This window comes from Ciconia boyciana, chromosome 23 (genome assembly GCF_034638445.1).
Source record: "Ciconia boyciana chromosome 23, ASM3463844v1, whole genome shotgun sequence".
In the NCBI taxonomy this organism is placed as follows: Eukaryota; Metazoa; Chordata; class Aves; order Ciconiiformes; family Ciconiidae; genus Ciconia; species Ciconia boyciana.
Genome location: NC_132956.1, coordinates 6,022,468 through 6,040,290, shown reverse-complemented (window position 1 = coordinate 6,040,290; position 17,823 = coordinate 6,022,468). Strand labels below are relative to the sequence as shown.

Sequence of the window (17,823 nt, the reverse complement as noted above, 5' to 3'; positions counted from 1 at the left end):
CTGAGCCCCGCTGCACCCTGCAGCACCCGGGGACCGGCCCTTGTCCCCCAGGGAGTCACTTTGGCTGGCAAGGATGTCCCTTGGGACTGGGGGTCCCCTCCCGATTTCAAGGACGGATGCAAGCAGGGGAAGGGGCTCTGCAGCTCCCGGGGACGGATCCCGTGCAGGGGAGAGCTGCTGCCGGCGGCGGGGCAGGACAGCCGCTGGGTGTGGAGCGGGACGAGGCCGTGACTCAGCCCTCGCCAGGGCTCTCGCACACCCCAATCTGTCCCCTCTCCCCCTCCTTCCCCGGCAAAGCCTCGGCGGCACCTGGGGACCCGGGGACGGGGCCCTGCGTGTCTGCATCCGTGGTGGAGATCGGGGCCAGTCGCTGATGTAAACAGCTCCGGCTGCAGATAAACAACCAGCCCCGGCGGGGAGGACAAACAGCTCCTCTGTTTGTGGCCGGGGTGGCTCCAGACCCTCCTCACGACGCCCCAGCAGCATCTCCATCGCTCAGGGTCGGTGGCTTGAAACACCCCCTCCATCCCCGCATTTGTGGGTGGCACAGAGCTGCCACCCTGCCGGCCTGGGGCTGGACCCACATGGGGTGCAGATGCCCAATTTGGGGGGGCAAAGGAGGGATTTAACCACCCGGACATGTGCCGAGGTCAGGGATGATGCTGTCTCCATCCATCACGGCAGCCCGAGGGCCGTGGCATCCCGGCGAGGGTTTGGCAGGAGCTCGTGCCCGGCCCCGGCGGCAGCCAGGGACCCCCCAGCCGTCCCGGGACGGGTGCCGCTGGCCCCCCCTGCCACGGCGCCAAGGCCAGGCTTCCCTGGAGCGCTCCCAAGCCCTTTGCCCATCCTGCCCCTGGTCCTGGCACAGAGCCGCGCTCCCCCCGCCGCCGCTCGGCCGCCCGTCCCCACCTGTGCCCAGCTGTTCCCGGCGCAGCCCCCGGACCCCCTGTGGGTCGGCACCCGCTTGGCTCCAGCCAGGCTGAGCTGGAGGGTGCCGGGGCTGCACCCACGCGGCACCGTGCCACGAGCACCAGGTGATGCCAAGCCGGTGGGCGCTCCTCGTGTGGGGCTGAGCAGGGGATGGGGCACACTGGGGGCTGTGACCCCCCCCCAGCGCTCTGGTTCAGGGTATACTGGGGGTGCTGGGGAGCCCTGGGCACCCATGGGTGCAGCCCCCCAGAGCGTGGGCACATGGAGATGCCACGGGGTGGGCAGCCTCCTGCCACCACCCCGAAAGTGCTGCAGCCGAGGGGCTGCCGGTGGCACCTCCTGCCCCCCCTTGTCCCCCCAGCCTCGGTGGGTGCCAGCAGGCAGCCACCCGGGAAGGCTTTTGGCTCCGGCTCCGGCTCCGGCTGCATTCCTCGGTGGAGGGAGGAGCGGAGCCGGAGCCTGGTGTGACTCAGCCGAGGCTGCGAGGGCTGGGGACGCGCTGGTGACCCATGTGGGGCCTTAACCCGTCCTCTGTCCCCCCTCACCGCCTGACATGCACCCCTGGCATGGGCGAACCCTCCCCGAGCCAAGGAGCTGAGCTTTATCCCTGCCCAGGGACCCCTCAGCATGCGCTGGGGGGGTGGCAGGTCCCCCGGGAGCCTCCGCGGTCGAGGACAGCCAGACCCCGGGTTATGATAACTCTGAAAAGGGACTTTCTCCGCAGGCGCCGGACACGACTTGACCCTGCGGTTCCCTCGCTCCCAGCCTGGCCGGCTGACAGCCACCGATTCCCCTGCACCCGGATCGGGCCAGCGCTCCCCTTCCATGGGTGCCCACCCCATGGGGAGGGGGCTGCTGCTGGGGCACCCCGAGCATGGGGGTGATCGGGGCTGGACGAGGGGGTCCAGGGCAGGACAGAGGGTCCCGGTCTGGAGCAGGCAGCATGGAAGGGACGGAGGGGAGGAATCAGCGGGCTTGCTGCGGGATGAAGGCTCCAGCCTCATCCTGCCGCCTGCTCATGACATCTCGAGTCCCCGTCGCTGGCAGCGGGCTGGGGGGAGCGCCTGCCACCCACATTCCTCCGCTCCTCAAGGAACCAGCTCGGGACCTTCCCACGGGGATTTCCAGCCTGGGCACACACCGCTCCAGCCCGGATCGTGCTGGGGGGGCCCTGCGGTCCTGGCTCCGCTGCAGCGCCCGGGGAGACTCGTCCACCGGCTGCGGGGAGAGCGTCCCGGCTTCGCGGTGAATCACCAGGGAAGGAACTGATTAAGAGCTCGCAGCACTTTCTTGCTGGAAATAACTTTCTCCGCAGAGGCTGTTTGCAGCCCAAGGCTGGTCCCCCGACACAGCCGGGGGGGCCTCGGATGTGCTGCAGCTTTTAGACCCCCTTTGGTGCTCGCTGGCCTGAAACAGCCTCCCAAAATGAGGCGTTGGGTTGGGATGTGCTCCTGCTCCCATCAGGGATGGGAAGAGAGGGAATCGCTGGAGCTGAAGCTGCCCGACCAGCGTCCCTCCAGCTCCCTGAGCGGGAGGGTTGAGGTCCAGGGATGCCCTGACCTCAGACATGGAGGAGATGTGGTTGCAGGTGGGATGGTCCCGGTGTCTGGTCCAGGCCCTCGGGAGCATCCTGCGGCCCCTCTGCCTGCATCCCTGTATCCCCCTGTGCTGGGGGCCAGCAGACCTGGGGACCCCCCTGGGATGCCCACGAGCCCCCACGGCCTCATCCTGCCTTCCCCCCATGGGTGACAGCCTCAGGGCTTGGAGATGGCCGCGGGGGAGATGGGGACAGCAGCCCCCAGGCAGCACCAGAGCGGTGACAGCACCACTGGGCCCAGTTTGCAACTGGGAGAGGGACAGCCAGGTCCCCCCCACCCCAAATTTTGCCTCATTGAGGCTGGCCATGGTGCAGGCACTGGGTGCTGCCGCTGCTGTCACCCATCGCTGCTCTTGATGTCTCTATTTCTGCCGCGTGACTCAGGGATTTCGGCAGGTTTGGGAGGGGAGGAGGGGCAAAAGCCACTTCCCTGCCAAAAAAGAAAGAGGCGGCTGCTGCTCTCGCTGTCTGTCACCCAGGGAGTGAATTATTAACCCAAGCGCTGCGCCGTCCCTCTGTCCTGCCATCCCTCTGCCCCCTTACTCGCTTGTCCCATGACTTGGGGATGTGACACTTTTCCGGTCACTTAAAAGGAGGAGGGGGGGAATGAATGTGCGGGAGATAAGAAGGAGCATGGTTCTCAGCCGGTGTAAAAGAGCCTCACGCGCTGGCACGGGGTCCCCGTGAGTCACCCTCCGGGGCTGGTGTCACCCAGCTGTGTCCCTTGGGTGCCCACCCCGGCATCCTCCCACTGCCAGGTGCTGCTGAGGCTCCCAGGACAGCTCATCACAGAAAATGAAGACAATCTCTCAGCATTTGTGGGGAGAAAGGGGGTTATTTTGTGAGTACTGCTCATTTTTAACCCCAGCGTTCTTCCTCCCCCCATCCCATCGCCCTCAGTGTCAATATTTATCCATGTGCAGTTGCTAAGAGCCACCCATGGGTGATAAGGACACACGTGGCACCCATAAACCAGTGCAGATTTGATGCCGTTGCAGGGCTGTCACTGCTGTCCCCATCTCCGGATGGCTCCCAGCTCTTCCCCAACCCCAAATCCCCATCGTTCCTCTGCCAGGTCCCCGATCTCGACCCTCCGCTTGCTTAGGGTTATCTCAGCTCCAAGAAAAACCCTCGGCAGCTTCTGAAACCCCGTCGACATTTCCGGCCCCGGGGAGCAGATACCGCTGCTTCCTCGAAGCTCGGATGTGGCGGCTGTCACCGACACGCGGTCCCGTTGTCACTGTACCCTGGTCACAGCTGCAGCCCGGGGCCACCGCTTGCATCTAGTTGCGTTTGAGGAGTATTTTGTTTTTCTGCTTCTGTTGGGGTGACGAACACTTTGCAAGGCAACAGTTCACTTCGTGGCAACTAATTGTTTCCAGTCGCCTGCAAACAAACAGGCAGCAAACAGGAAAATCCCCAAAGCAGAGGACGGGGCTTTCTGCATGCCCAGCGCCTCAATGCCAGTGGTTTTTCTGTCCCCACATCTGTCCCCAGATCATAGAGTCATAGGATCCACCCGTGCACTCACAGATCCCTTTGTGCACACCCATGCAAATGGATCTGTCCACGCACACGTGGATCCATCCACGCACACGGATCCGTCCACGCACACGTGGACCTGTCCACGCACACATGTGCGCACAGATCTGTCCATGCGTGCCCATGCAAAGGGATCTGCTTGTGCACATGTGGATCCGTCCGTGCACATGCGGATCCATCCACGCACACGGATCCGTCCATGCACACCCACGCACACGGATCCATTCACACACCTCTGTGCCTGCTGCCTGCCCGGCACCAGCAATAGGACAAGGAGCCTGAATTGGCCGCTGCGGGAACACCCTGGGGCCTCTCACCATCCTCTTGTCCCCGACGCCTCAACTCCTGCCCTGCTCCCACACGCTGACACCCCAAATTCCCCCCCCGCCGCTGCTCCCAGCACCCAGTGCACCCACGAGCCCCGGCACGGCGAGGGCACCCCGGTCCCGAATCACCCGCAACCCTCTGCACAGCAGAAACGTCTCTCGAAGGCATTTCGGCTGCGGTGGGCTGCAGGCGGTGGGGTTTCGGGGAGGAACCGGGCACGTGCTGCGAGGGGAAGGCTGTCAAACCCATGCGGGATTTTCTGCAGGAAAACTTACGGCACGGACCAGGAGCAAGGCACAAAGTTGCAGCGGGGCTGCGCGTCGGCATCGGCATCGCCGATGCACTGGGGTGTGCGTGTGAACGTGTTTGCGCGTGCTGCATATGGGATCGTGGGTGCACCCCTGCGTGTGTAGGGGGGGTGCGTTTGTGGTTTGTGCGCAAATATGAACATGCAACCCTGCGTGTGCAGAACACATGCGTGTGGGTGGGCATGCACAGCTGCCGGGTTACACAAGTGTGCGTGCATGTCGGAGTTTATGCGTGCGTGCACTTTGGGCGTGTGTTTGTGCGCACACATGCAGTGTGTCTGTGGGTGGTGGGCGTGTGCGTACGTGCGTGGGTGTGCCTGCATGTCTGTCCATGCAGGTGTGGGGTCTGTGCATGCACCCACATGTGGTGTCATGTGTGTGTGTGCATGTGCCTGAGGGTAAGTGTGCACACATGTGTGTGTGCAAGCCCCAGGGCATGTGTGTGTGTGTGTGCATGGGTATAAGTGCCCAGGCGTGACCATACACATGCACGTGGGCAAGCCCCAGCGCTGCGCATACACTAGCGTGTGTGTGTGCATACGTGCAAGCCCCAGCGTTGTGCATACAGTCACGTGTGCGTGTGTGCAAGCCCCAGCGCTGCACATAGTCGCGTGTGCGTGTGTGCAAGCCCCACCACTGTGCAGTCATGTGTGCGTGTGTGCAAGCCCCAGCGCTGCGCACACAGTCGTGTATGCGTGTGCATGTGTGCAAGCCCTAGTGCTGCGCAGTTATGTGTGCGTGTGCATGTGTGCAAGCCCCAGCACTGCACACACAGTCATGTGTGCATGTGTGCAAGCCCCAACACTGCACATACAGTCGTGTACGCGTGTGTGCAAGCCCCAGCGCTGCGCACACAGTCATGTATGTGTGTGCATGTGTGCAAGCCCCAGCACTGCACAGTCATGTGTGCGTGTGCGTGTGTGCAAGCCCCAAGCGCTGCGCATGCAAGCGTGTGCGCACATGTCCGTGTTCCAAGGGGTGTGCGTGCACATGCGTGGGGCTGTGTGCGTCCGTCCGTCCCTGGCGCGTGCACATATGTGCAGATACACGTGTGTACGTCTGCATGTGCCCAGGGGCACGCGTGGACATGCAAGCGCGTGTGCCCAGGGGTGTGCAATGCGTGCGTGCGTGCGTGCGTGTGTGTGTGTGATGGTGCAGGGGGTGGGGGGGTCGCGCACACAGCACCCAGCGCTGCAAGGCTGCCGAGCCGAGCCGAGCCGAGCCGGGCTGGAGCCGAGCCGAGCCGAGCCGAGCAGGGCTGGAGCCGAGCCGAGCCGAGCCGGGCCGGGCTGGAGCCGAGCCGAGCCGAGCGGGGCCGGGCTGGAGCCGAGCCGAGCCGAGCCGAGCGGGGCCGAGCCGAGCCGAGCGGGGCCGAGCCGGGCTGGAGCCGAGCCGAGCCGGGCCGGGCCGGGCTGGAGCGGAGCTGAGCCGAGCCGAGCGGGGCCGGGCTGGAGCCGAGCCGAGCCGAGCCGAGCGGGGCCGAGCCGAGCCGCGGGCGCTGGCCGGCCGCCAGCCCTTTCTCATAAACCACATGCTGCCGCGGCCCTATAAAGGCGAGCGCGGCGGCAGCGGCGGCTCAGCCCGGCCCCGCTCGGCCCCGCCGCCGCTTCGCCCGCACCGCCCGGCCCCGCCGCAGCCCCGGCCCCACGGCAGCCCCCATGCCCCGCCTCGGAGCCAAGGTACGGCGGCCCCTCCCGTTACAGCCCCCCCGCCCGCTCCCCCGCTGCCACCTGTGCGGGGTCCCCGGGGGGAGCAGCCCCCGCCGCTCCGTCAGCCCCGGTTCTCCTCGTGTACCCCCGCCGCGGTCACGCAGGGGGACCACGCAGGGGGACGTGGCGAATCCCTTCTTCGGGGCTCCCGGCGGGGTGGTGCTCCAGCCCCGGCTCGGTTCCCGGACCCGCGGGTTGAGGGTCCCGTCCCGGTTCTCGGTTCCAGCCCCGGCCCGGCTCCCGCCCCCGGCGGGGTGAAGCCCCGTCCCCGCCCCGGTTCTCGGCTCCAGCCCCTTCCCGGACCTGGCGGGGAGAGGCTCCGGCTCCAGCCCCGTCCCGTCCCCCGGCTCCAGCCCGTCCCCGGCGGGGTGAGGCTCCGGCCAGCCGTGGCCGCGTCTCGGCGGTGGCCCCGGGCGGCATCTTGGAGTTTCACAAGAGGGGAGGATTTCTGGACAACCTCCAAGGGAAATTTCCCCCCCCCACCCCCCCCGCCCCATCACCCAGGCACCCTCTCGGTGCCAGTGCATCGGGGAGGGGGGGGGGCACACGCACCCACCCCGGGGGTCTGCTCCATCCCCACCCCGGGGGCCCTTGGCCCTGGGACGAGCCCCGTTGCCCACCGGGGTCCCACCACGGTTCAGGGCCTCCCTGCTTCTTTGCAGGGGGATTGGGAAGGGAATTTGGGGTGATGCCAGAGCCGCTGCATGGAAAGAGCCCGGTGGGTGCAGGGACTGGAGGCTGGGGGGGTCCGGAGGGTGGGAAGAAGATTTTTAGGGATGGGTGGGTCAGTGTGTCAGATAGCTCCCTGGAGCCAGGGCGGAGGAGAAGACTTGCAGGAGAGACAGAGAAATGGTGCGGGAGAGGGAACAAGGACTGGATGGGGACTGCGGAGGTGGCCGAGAGCCATGTCCAGGCTCGTGCCAGACCGGGCACCAGCCACGCAGCCCCCACGCCGGGCACTGGGAAATTCCCTGCTGACCTGGCACTGCTAAAAATAGCAGGATGGGGATGGGCGTGGGGTTGGACGACTGTGGTGGGGTTATCCCACTGGACCGTGGTCAAGGCCTGTCCACCACAAAGGTGGCCGCTCTGGGGGGTGCTGGGGAAGGGCAGGGGCCTGGGGGGGTGTTAACCCTGCTCCAAGCCTTTGCTCTGCCGTGCTCAGGTGTGCCTGCTCCGCTGCACCCTGCTGTCATCCCTCCTCCTCCTCCTGGTCTGCAGCATCCATGAGACGGAGCAGAACAGCTACTGCCAGCAGATCATCACAGAGAAGCACCTGGCCGAGCTGGAAGAGCTGGTGAGTGCCCTCCCTGGGCTCTGCCGTGGGACGAGGGCTCGTTCGGGGCCGGGCAAGTGCCAATCAGCCCTTATTTAGGGCTGAAAATCAGCAAATCGGCTTACTTTCAGCTCCACCAGCAAAGTGGTGGTACCCAGGAGCCGAGCATCTGTGGGCATGAGGGACAAGCGGGCGCCGGGGCGGGGGGGTGACGGACCGTGGTGGCTTTAGCAAGGGTGGCCACGGAAAAGTGCCAGTGGGAGAAATGGAAGAAGAGGGGAAGCGGGAGCTGGCAGGAGTGTGGCTGAGAAGGGAGCACGAGTGGGGCTGGATGGGTGCAGGGGTGATGGGGAAGCGGCAGAGGGGACCAGCCGTGGGGCCGTGGTGTTTTCCGGGCGGCTGCGCAGGGGTTAAGCCGAGGAATCCGGCTGCATTCCTGAGTCCAGCTGCTTGCCTGGAAGCTGGGCTGGCAATGGGGCTGTGGGTGGGTGGCAGGCAGCAAGGAGGGCCGCCGGCCAGGCTAGCCCCGTGCTGGAGCCAGCCGGGCTGGGGCAATGGGTGCCTTCATCCCGCGTGGGCAGTTCCGGGTCCTCGCACCCACCCCACAGGGAGGCAAATCCTGGCCCCATCCCAGCTCCTGGGGCTGTATCCCGCCCTGGCCCTTGGCTCACCTCCGAGCGGGGAATCACGCGGATGCTTGGGAGAGAAACGGGAATCGGGGCACACAGGGATTTGCACAGTTGTCACAGATTAAATTCCGCTGTTGCAGTGAGCGGGGTACGTGGGCGAGAGGCGATAGCGGCGCCTCCGAATCCTCGCCACCCGCTTGCTTTGCATTGCTGTGTCCGGGCTTGCTTTACCTCTTCCTCTTTAAGCACTGAGCTGCGGTGCCGGGAGCTGGCAGATGTGTATGCAAGCTCAGCTTCCTCTGCCTGAGCTGTCCCCGCAGCCCCAGCACCCCACATACCCAGGGAGCCTTTGCTTTGCAACCCCTGGGGATTAAAAGTGGGTGCGTGGTTGGGGGGAGAAAAGGGATGGAGCAGGTTTGAGTGGAAATCGTGGTTTCCTTGCTGGGGATTGCAGCCCCTTCCCGCTGGCGGAGGAGCTGGCCCTCGCTCCAGCCCCTGCGGCATAATGGAGCAATTGTTTCCGGGCCGGCATCCCAGGCTGGGAGGGCGAGGGCTGCCAGAATTGCCGGCCGGCAATTCTGGCAGCCCTCGCCCTCCCAGCCTGGGATGCCGGCCCAGAGGCAGGGGGCTTGTTTGGGGTGGGTTTTCACCTCCATTGGAAAGGGTTGTGGTATGGGGGGAGCCAGCAGCGCTGTGTGTGGGACCCCAGCGTTGTGTGATGCTGGGGGATACGTGACCTCGGTGTCACGACCACCTCCTGCATGGCCGGATGCTCTTTTGCAGCCCGGCTTTAGTGGAGCGAGCAGTGCAGGGGAGATCCTGGGAGAATCAAGGAGGGCTGGGCTCTGCTGTGGTGCTGGGAGGAGGAGGAGGAGGAGGAGGAAGAGAGGCGGGGTGGGAGCAGGCAGGGGGAGGCAGGCATCCCTGGTATGGGGAGCAGGGATCCTGGGCTCACCCTGCCAGAGGTTCAACCCTGGGGAAGTGTCTGTGCAAGGAGGAGGATGGTGTGGGATGAAGCAGGGGTGGGAGCAGAACCCCCCAGCCCTGTGGATTCGGGGGGCTCAGGCACCCCTTCGTGCCCTCGCGGTGCCCGTGTCGGCTCCGCTGCCCCTGCCCGCTGTGTTATCCCCCCAGGGCCGCGGGGTGACATCCTGCTCTCTCCTTCCAGGCTGACACCCAGATGCAGCACCCGGGCAGGGTCTCCTTCAAGTTCATCAATAAGACGCAGTTGGTGAGTGGCTCCTCGCTGGGTGCCGGGGGACAGACGGGGACAGGGACCAGGGCTGGCTGGTGCACGGGGGGGTCCCCGGGTCCCCAATCTCCCCTCTCCTGTCCCTCTTTGCGGGAGGCAGCCCAGGAGGGACCCATCCTGCCTGGCCAGGTGGCTGTCGAGTCCCAGCTTGGGCAGCCCACAGGACTGTAGAAAGGCATTTTGTGGCTCTGTGCCTCAGTTTCCCCCAGGCCGAGCGGAATGGGTGCTGCTGCCTCTGCCCAGCCAGTAACCAGTCTCACTTTTTGTGGGGGTCTGTGTCCTCGCAGAATGACTCCGTCTGCTACGTGAAAGCCGCCTTTCCTCTGCTGGGCAAGATCCTGGAGCGAACGGAGTTCAAGGAGAACTCGTCCAACGCCAAGAAGATGCAGATGGTGCGCAGGATGTACAGCCGCATCGATGAGAACGTTGACCCCTGCATCAGGGAGGAGGATGATGAGGAGAGAAAGGTACGGTGTCCCCTGCCTCGTGGGGTGCCAGATCTGCAGGGCTGTGGGTCTGAGTCCTCATCCTGGAGTGAAATGGGGTGTCCAGAGCATCCCGGGGTGGGTGCGTGGGCAGGACCTTGAAGTGGAGTGGAGATGGGGTGTGCATGGACACAGGGAGCCATGGCGGGGGTCAAACCCTGCCCTGGGTGCAGCGTGGTACCCTGTGGCGGTGACACCGGGTGCCCGGCACGGTTGTGGAGCCGATGCTGAGCCTGGCTCTTCCTCCAGCTCTCGCAAATGTGCTTCGAGGAGTTCACCACCTCCCCCTACGAGATGCTGGTGCTGGTGAAGCAATTCTTCCAGGACATCAACCAGCTGCTGCAGAACCAGGAGACCTTCGAGAAGGATTGCAGCCAGGTCTACCGCAGGACCTGCTTAGGACCCAGGAAGGCCGGATCCTCACCAGGTGAGATGCCAAGGCTTTGCCTCTGCCCGGCAAACCCATGCCGGGCTGGGGGGTTTGGGCTTGCCTGCATGGAGCAGCTTGACAGCCACGTGTCCCCGTCCATGGGCACACGTGGGCACCGTGGGCACGGCATGTGTCTGCATTGGTCCCCGTCTCTCTTGCTCGGCTGGTGGCCATCCCCGTGGGGTGGCCTTGGCGGTGTGTTGGCGAGCTCTGCATCTGTGTCTGGGGAGAGCCGGGGTTGGGAGAAGGGGCTGGCCACCCTTTGGAGGTGGGATTTGGGCCGAATCCTGCTGGAAACAAGGCCAGAGAGAGATGCTGAGGGGGAATAAGGAGGCATCTCCATCGGCCCGGCTGGAGGCGTCAGGCTCGGCTCCGTCTCAAAGCCCCCGTGCCCGGCTTGGGCGTAACACGGAGAAATCGAGGTGCTGGGACCACTCTGCCACCAACCTGCTGCATGACCTCAGCCGTGTCACTTCAACTGCCCCGTGCCTCAGTTTCCCCGGGGAGAGCATTGCCCACCGGGGTGGAAGAACCCGGGTTGCCGTCCATGCTTTTGCAAGCGCCCGTGCTGTGTGTTTGCATGCCTGCGGAGGAGACGTCTCGCTGTTGTCCGTGTGTCGGAGCTGTGCCGTGTCCCTGTGTCATGGGGGACGTTAAACGTGGCTGGCTGGCTCCTGCCAGTCATGGATAACCACTGCCATCAGCTCAGGGGACCTGGTGATTCGAGTTTGCTTCATCCTGCCCACTGCTTGTCATCTTTGTGCTGCCACGTCCGTCCCTGCCTGCTCCCTGCTTCACCTTCGCTCTCCCTTTTTTTTGGGGGGGGCTGTTTGACCCGCTTGCCCGGGGCTGCGGGGAGGGACGGGGACACTGCCCCTGACCTCGGATCTGCTGGCTGTGCCCCTCTTGGAGGCTGGTGACCCTACGGCCGTCTCTTCTCTCTGCTTCTTTCAGGTGTGGGGACAGATCCTGACTGCAATTGCCTGTCCCCTGCCCTCCCTTCTGCCACCCAGCCCTCCCTCTCCGCTGCCACTCATGCTGGCAGGGAGGTGGCACCCGCTAGCACCCAGGTCCCTTACAGCCTCCTCCATGCCACCCTCGCTGACTTAGACACCCCATCTCAGCCCCCCAGTAGCACGGACGGTGGCTCGGGGACCGAGGAGGTCCTGGGTGCCGGGGTAGGTGACACGGCATCGGTGCTGTCCCCCGTGATGCAGCAGACAGCTCCAGCTGACAGCACCAAAGCCCTCCTGGATCCGGCCAGGACCGTTAGCCTGATGGCGATGGATGTCTCCATCCTGCGTGGGGATGGAGAGCTGATGGAGGGGGGCACCGAAGAGGTGGCCGGCCACCCGCCGCAGGATCCGGCCCAGCAGCAGGGAGCCTCCATCCTCCCGGATCATCCCGGCGGGCTCAGGACCACCACGCCGGCAGCATCCCCCAGCACCGGCTGGGCAGGCGGCAGAGCCAGGATCCGTTCCGCCAAGGCATCCGAGCCCATCATGCAGCTCCATTTCTCCAGGACGGCCCCAGGGATGTGGGGCCGAGCACCGGGCGGCCCCGGTGACGGGGCGAGGGTGCGAGGCTGGGGGCTGAGCCGGCTGCGGGAGCCTGAGGACGGCGGGGCCGGCCCCAGCTTTGACTCTGGCTTTGTTCTGAGCGCAGAGCAGCGCAGGAAGGAGCCGGCCATCAGGGAGGGCCGCTGGGAGCCCCTGATATACATCACGGTGGCCAGCGTGGTGGCTGTCTTACTGGCCATGGGAGGGCTGCTCTTCTACAAGTATAAATCCAGGGTAAGGATTTACCCCCCGCCCCCAGCCCATGCTGCCCCCTCCCCGGGCGCGAGCATCCTCTCCTGCCTGAGTTTCCCCACTCATCTCTCGGTCTGTGTGGGTTCACCCCCCCTTTCCCCATCATTTCGGGATGGGGGGGAACAAGTGGTGGTGCTGAGTGGGGTGGGAGGATGTCATTTGGGAGGATGTTATTTGGGAGATCCCCCCCCCCCACAATGGGTTGGGGGTGAGAGCCCCCCTGCTGCAGCCCCTTCCCCAGGGCTCATCTCCCTGTTCCCCCTCTCTCCGTGCAGGTCCTGGAGCGGCCGCTGGAAGATGGAGGCTGTGACCCCGAGGAGCCGGAGAGGAGGTGGGTGTGACCCCGTCCTGCTTGGGGGGGGCTTTAGGGACCCCTGCCCGCGGCCACCCTGCCCTAACCCCCCTGGCTTTCCCTCACAGGGCACTGCAGGGAGCAAGGGAATGTCCGGAGCTGGAGACTCAGGACCTCTAAGGTGAGCAGGGGCTGGATGGGACCTCAGAGGGCTCCAGTCCAAGCCCGCGGGGACAGCGTTGAGTCCCCGACCGTCCCCACCGGCACTGACCTCGGCCACAGGCAGGGAAATTCAGCTGCTGGCAGGGGGTGGCTGGGGTGGGAAGACACAGAGAGGAGCAGGTCTGCGTCCCAGCGCTGCCAGCATGCGGTTTTGCAGCCCATTAATCCATTACCAGCACTTTCTTAATATATATAGTATTTTTTCCTGTGGTTTTTATGTGTTGCTCCCCCCCGCCCTCCTTGGCAGAGCCTCAGCTCATCTTTCTCCTCCTTTCCCCAGGGCCCGAGGCGGGATGTGAAGCTGCTCGGGGGACGGATTCGGATGCTCCTTGCCGTGTGAAGGAGGCTTGGCACGCACCGGCTCCTCCACGGTCCCGCCATGATGCTGATGCTCCCTCTTCCCTCGCCCCACACCGGCAGCCAGAGACTGCAAAAAAACCCTCCCAGGCAGGGATGAAAGGATGGGGGGATGTGCCCCGAGTGGGACCCCCGGGCACTGGGAAGCGAGGGGCTGGAAGGTGTCGGACTGTAACCGAAGGACTTTGCTGGGACGGCAGTGGTGGCTGACGTGACACCGTGGTGCGGAGCAGGACGACGGAGAGGCTGGCGCTGGATGTGGGATGATGGATCTCCCTCGGGCATGGCCGACGCTGGCTGAAGGTGGAGGGGACCAGCTCCCCGAATCCCCTGGCTCTTTCCCACCCCAGCACAGCGGGGTTTGGAGCAGCACCCATCGCCCCCCACCTTCACCCTGCCTTTCCTGAGGCTTCAGCCAGAGCATCCCCGATGCTGGGGGGGGGGTCAAGTTGCCGGGACTCCCACCCCCCCGAGCTGCACGACCCCAGCCCCGACTTGCAACTTCAACCCTCACACTGTGAATATTTAAAGCCCACCGGTGCCCGTGTCCCCACGCGGGGCCGGGCTTGGGGGTGATGCTTGGCACCGTCCCAGTCCCCATCCTCCTGCCACTGGAGATCTGGCTCCGGTCCTGCATGCCCGAGCTGGCCTCGGCTTGCCGTCGTGCCGTTAGGGTTTTATTTTAATATAGCAGATGAAAGTCTTTATCCCGCAGAATTATTTTACGGGGGGCCCGTCCTGCCCCCTTGCAGGGTTATTGCTGCGAGCTGGCCTCGCCTGCGACTGGATTTCTTTTGTGACTGCGCTTTAGAGAAGGGAAACGGGGCCAGGGAAGGACTGGATCGATGTGGGTGAACGAGGTGGAGAAGCCCCAGCCGGGTACCCGGGGCTTTTTGGCTCAGCCCCCTCCCTGGCTTTGGGAAGAGCCTGGTTTGGGATGCACCAGCCCTGCAGATACCCCAAAGCCCGGGCTCGGGCCGCATCCTGCCCCACCGCAGCATCCCTCTGGCCCCAAATGTGAAGCGTGGCCCGCGCTGCTCCTGGGTTTTGAAGTATTATTTTTATACGATGGAAGAAAGTGTGGACAAACCAAACTGTTTTTAAAGAAAGCATTAGTATTAATTTTTTTATGTATGTATTTATGACTGCTAAAAGGAGGGATTTCCAATGCAAGGGACTAGTGTAAATCAGGAGGAAAGCCCTGACTGCAGTAGGCCAAACTCGCTGCTGGTGTAAGCCACCGGCTCGGCACTGATTTGCACCGTGCAGGAGATGCCGACACTGTGCTGGCCCCGCTCCTGGGGGAGAAACCTTGCCTTTAATCTGTGTTGGATTTATTTTACCTTTTTTTTTTTTTTTTGATACAATGAAATGTTGAAATATTTTATACAAAGTCATTTAAAGAAGTCTATTTAAAGAAAATAATAGAAAACAGCTTGTATATTTAATAATATTAAACAGAGACGTGTAGCACTGTGTAAGTGTGGGAGCTGGTGGGGGGGTATGGGGTGGGGGGGGATGCAGCCTGTGACCACCCCGTCCCAGCCCTGGGGTCCCTCATGAGGGGGGGGACACACGGACACATCTGGGGGGTGTGGGGAAGGAGAGGGGATCCATCCCTCGTGTGGCTGCACTGGGGGGCAACACGGGGGTCCTGCTGGAGCTGCCCCCATGCCCTGGGATGTGCAGGAAGGGGGGGACAGAGTCCCCCCATCCTGGCTCCAGGATGTTCCTGGGTTCCTGTTTGCACCCTGCACTGGGGCTGCTCTGGTGTCCTGCAATGGGGGGGTCCCCAGGAGCTGTTGGGGGGTGGGACCCAGGGGAAGCTGCTGCAGCCCCTGCTCGGGGTGGAGGTCTGGGTGCGGCCGGTGGCGTGGCGAGGGCTCGGGGTCAGGCTCCCGGCCCCGCTGACCCCCTTTCCTGTTGATGCGCGCGGGAGTTCATGGTCATGGCATGAGGGCAGAGGGACGGATCCTGCCCCCAGCCCGCCCCCAGCCCTCCGGCATTGCCGGGGTGAGGGGCTCCAGGCATGGGCTCCCCTTGCTGGCGGCGGGGCCCCCCGAAATCTATGCGGAAGGTCGGGAAGCAGCTGTTTAACGCAAACGTGCTGGAGGCTGCTCTCGGCAAAGCTTCCTGCGAGCGCTTCACTTGGAGAGGCAGCGCTTGAGGAGGCATTTCCTTCCTCCCCCCCGCCGCCCCCCACAGCTCCCCTTGCCTTCCAGGAACGGGGGAGCCCCGTGTCCCGCTCCCCCTGCACGGATCCAGCATCTCCGGGGAGGTACCCGGGGCACGAGGGGGCTTCGATGCCATCCCCGAGCCCCTACCAGCATGCTCACGGAGGGGTTCGGTGTTGGGGGGTGCAGGGTTAAGCCCCCCCATTGCTCACCCAGGGAGGACGGGAAGGGCAGGATGGGGCCCAGGAGCCCTTTGCGGGTGTCGGGGCTGAGCCCACTGCTGCGTTTGCTGACAAACAGGATTCCTCGAGGGGAGCTGACTCAGCCCAGCCCTTCCTCTCCCCAGCAGCAGCCGGGGGTTTCCCAGGTCCACATCCCCTTCCCAGGGAAGTGGGACCTATATATATCCCGCCGGAGTCAGGCCACAATCATTATGGTTGGATTTGGGGGGTGTTTAAGGTCAGAGGCTGCTCTTACGGGTGGGCAGGGTGCCTGGGCTTGGGGGTCCTGGGGGCAGCGAGCCCCTGCCCTGCAGGCGGCTCCAGGTGGAAGCTGGCTGCACAGGAGAGAGCGTTAACTCTGGAGCTGAATGATGGCAAGGCTATGACGGAAGCTTAATACTTTGGTAGAGCTCGGAGGAACAGAGGTGGGAGCGTCCCTGGCTGCTGGGGGCGATGTGAGGAGCGCTGATACCTGCCCCCTCCGAATTTACAACTGGGGGGGCAAAACCTGCTCTCAGCCCCCCACATCAGGGATCCCATAGCTGGGGGGGAGACGGAGCCGTATCCCTATCCCTCCACACTTGTAGGGGAGGGTGGAAAAGAAATCCCACCCCCCCAGGGTTGAGTGGGGCACGGGGGGTGGTGGCACCCCCGGGGTCCCTCCTGGGGTGTAAAATGGGTGTTTGTGCCTTAAAAAGCTGCCTCGACGGGGTGAAAAAAGGTGATTTTGGGGGAAAAGATGGCTGGCGGAGGGGAAGGCATGGTTGAGTGGCCCTTGGGACCTGCCGGGTAGTGGCACTGTGCGGGCACAGGCTGGCATGGGGTGGCACGGGGTGGCACAGAGCAGGGGCACCCTGCCCCAGCACCCTCCCCAGGCACCCCAGCACCGAACCCAGGGTCTCCCCCGCATCCCTGGTGCTTGTGGCATTGGGGGGGGAGGCTGGGACCTCCCAGGCTTGTCCCACTGCCCCAAGACCCCCCCCAAGCACCCCAAGACCCCCCCCCAAGCACCCCAAGACCCCCCTAAGTGTCCTGAGAAGGCTCTGCCCACCCTGGGAAACCTCCCCCAGCGCCGCTGCGGGCACCGCAGAGCTGCTGACGGGGCAGAGGCGCCCGGAAAGGGCCCCAGGGCCGCGGTTCCCGGGGCACAGCGGGTCCAGGACAGGGTTTTGGCCAAGGAGCTGCTGGAGGATTTTGGTGGCCAGAAGCCGTTTTGTGGCCAGACGCAGCGATTTTGGTTAAAAAATGTTATCTGCACCCCCCCCTCCCTGGGGTTTTAACCCAAATGCTGATGTTTTCCCAGCTTGTATTTTAAGGGAATGCCCCGGGAAAGCGGGGCTTGGACCCCCCCTCGCTGCCCGTGGGGGGTTTGGGGATGGGGACAGGGTCAGGGTGCCCTGCGGGCAGGGCTGCTGCCTGCTGCCTTCCTGCCTGTGCTGGGACAGAGGCACAAACCTGTCCCCAGAGCCAGTTTGGGGACTCTACGGACCTGGGGGTGATGCTTGGGCATGGTGGGTGAGCACCCATCGGTGGGGCCAGGAGTGGGGTGATGCCCAGCAGGACAGACGGACACCCATCGGCGGGGACAGATGCATGGGCAGGACAGTCGGACACCCATCGGAAGGGTCAGGACCCATGCCCGCACGCTGCCTGCACCTGCACCCTCAGACCCCCCCGCCCCCCGCATGCTGCCGGAGGGGTGTGGGTGCTCTCAAGGGTCCCGGGTGGGTGCCCGGTGGGTGCTTGTCCCTGAGCCCCGGCTGTGGTGCAGGATGCGGCCCCTCAGTATCTGTGGCCCCGTGGGCAGGGTGTGGGTGTCCCTGCCAGAAAAGAAGGGGCCAGCGTGGACGCCACGGCGGGGGACCCCAGTGAGGAGGAGGAGGAGGAGGAGGCGGGGAGGAAGGCAGCCCTGCTCAGGCCCAGCACCCCCAAACAGGGCTGGGGATGCAGGCAGGTGATTCCCGGGGACCTCGGGGCCCCGCTCGCCTCGTCGATGGGTGACGAGGGCCGGGGAGGTCACGGACCGACCCCACGCTGGCACTGAGCCGGGGGGCTGCCGTGCTGGTGGGTGCTGGCACCCACTCGGGGCCGGGCACCCGCCCAGGGCTGAGCACCCACTCGGGGCTGAGCACGCACCCCCACACCCCTACGTCCCCCCCCTCCCTCTGCCTCCCCGGGCTCGCAGGCGAGAGCGGGGCAGGATCGGGCCCGGCATGTCCCCTCCCCGGCCGCTCCCCCCGTGTCCCCGCTCCCACGGGCCG

The 17,823-nt window shown here is 64.8% G+C and overlaps 1 protein-coding gene across 2 annotated transcripts; it reads left to right on the top strand.

Moving 5' to 3' along the window:
• The first annotated feature begins 6,257 nt into the window (after nucleotides 1–6,257).
• Nucleotides 6,258–14,625, top strand: CSF1 (colony stimulating factor 1). 2 transcript variants are annotated; one of them, XM_072844744.1, is made up of 9 exons: nucleotides 6,258–6,383; nucleotides 7,579–7,710; nucleotides 9,487–9,549; nucleotides 9,858–10,037; nucleotides 10,305–10,482; nucleotides 12,151–12,278; nucleotides 12,572–12,627; nucleotides 12,717–12,769; nucleotides 13,091–14,625. In XM_072844744.1, the coding sequence occupies exons 1-8, from the start codon at nucleotides 6,363–6,365 to the stop codon at nucleotides 12,766–12,768; spliced, it is 810 nt and encodes a 269-aa protein (XP_072700845.1). In that variant the 5' UTR covers nucleotides 6,258–6,362; the 3' UTR covers nucleotide 12,769; nucleotides 13,091–14,625. The 2 variants fall into 2 exon arrangements, with proteins under 2 accessions (XP_072700845.1, XP_072700844.1); XM_072844743.1 differs by having other exon boundaries at nucleotides 11,440–12,278.
• The last annotated feature ends 3,198 nt before the right edge of the window (nucleotides 14,626–17,823 follow it).

Excerpts from the sequence above, each read along its gene's own strand:
- CSF1 (XM_072844743.1), top strand. The coding sequence starts at position 6,363 with ATGCCCCGCCTCGGAGCCAAG. Across the intron at positions 6,384-7,578 it reads TGCCCCGCCTCGGAGCCAAG|GTGTGCCTGCTCCGCTGCAC; the intron begins GTACGGCGGCCC and ends TGCCGTGCTCAG. Across the intron at positions 9,550-9,857 it reads TCATCAATAAGACGCAGTTG|AATGACTCCGTCTGCTACGT; the intron begins GTGAGTGGCTCC and ends GTGTCCTCGCAG.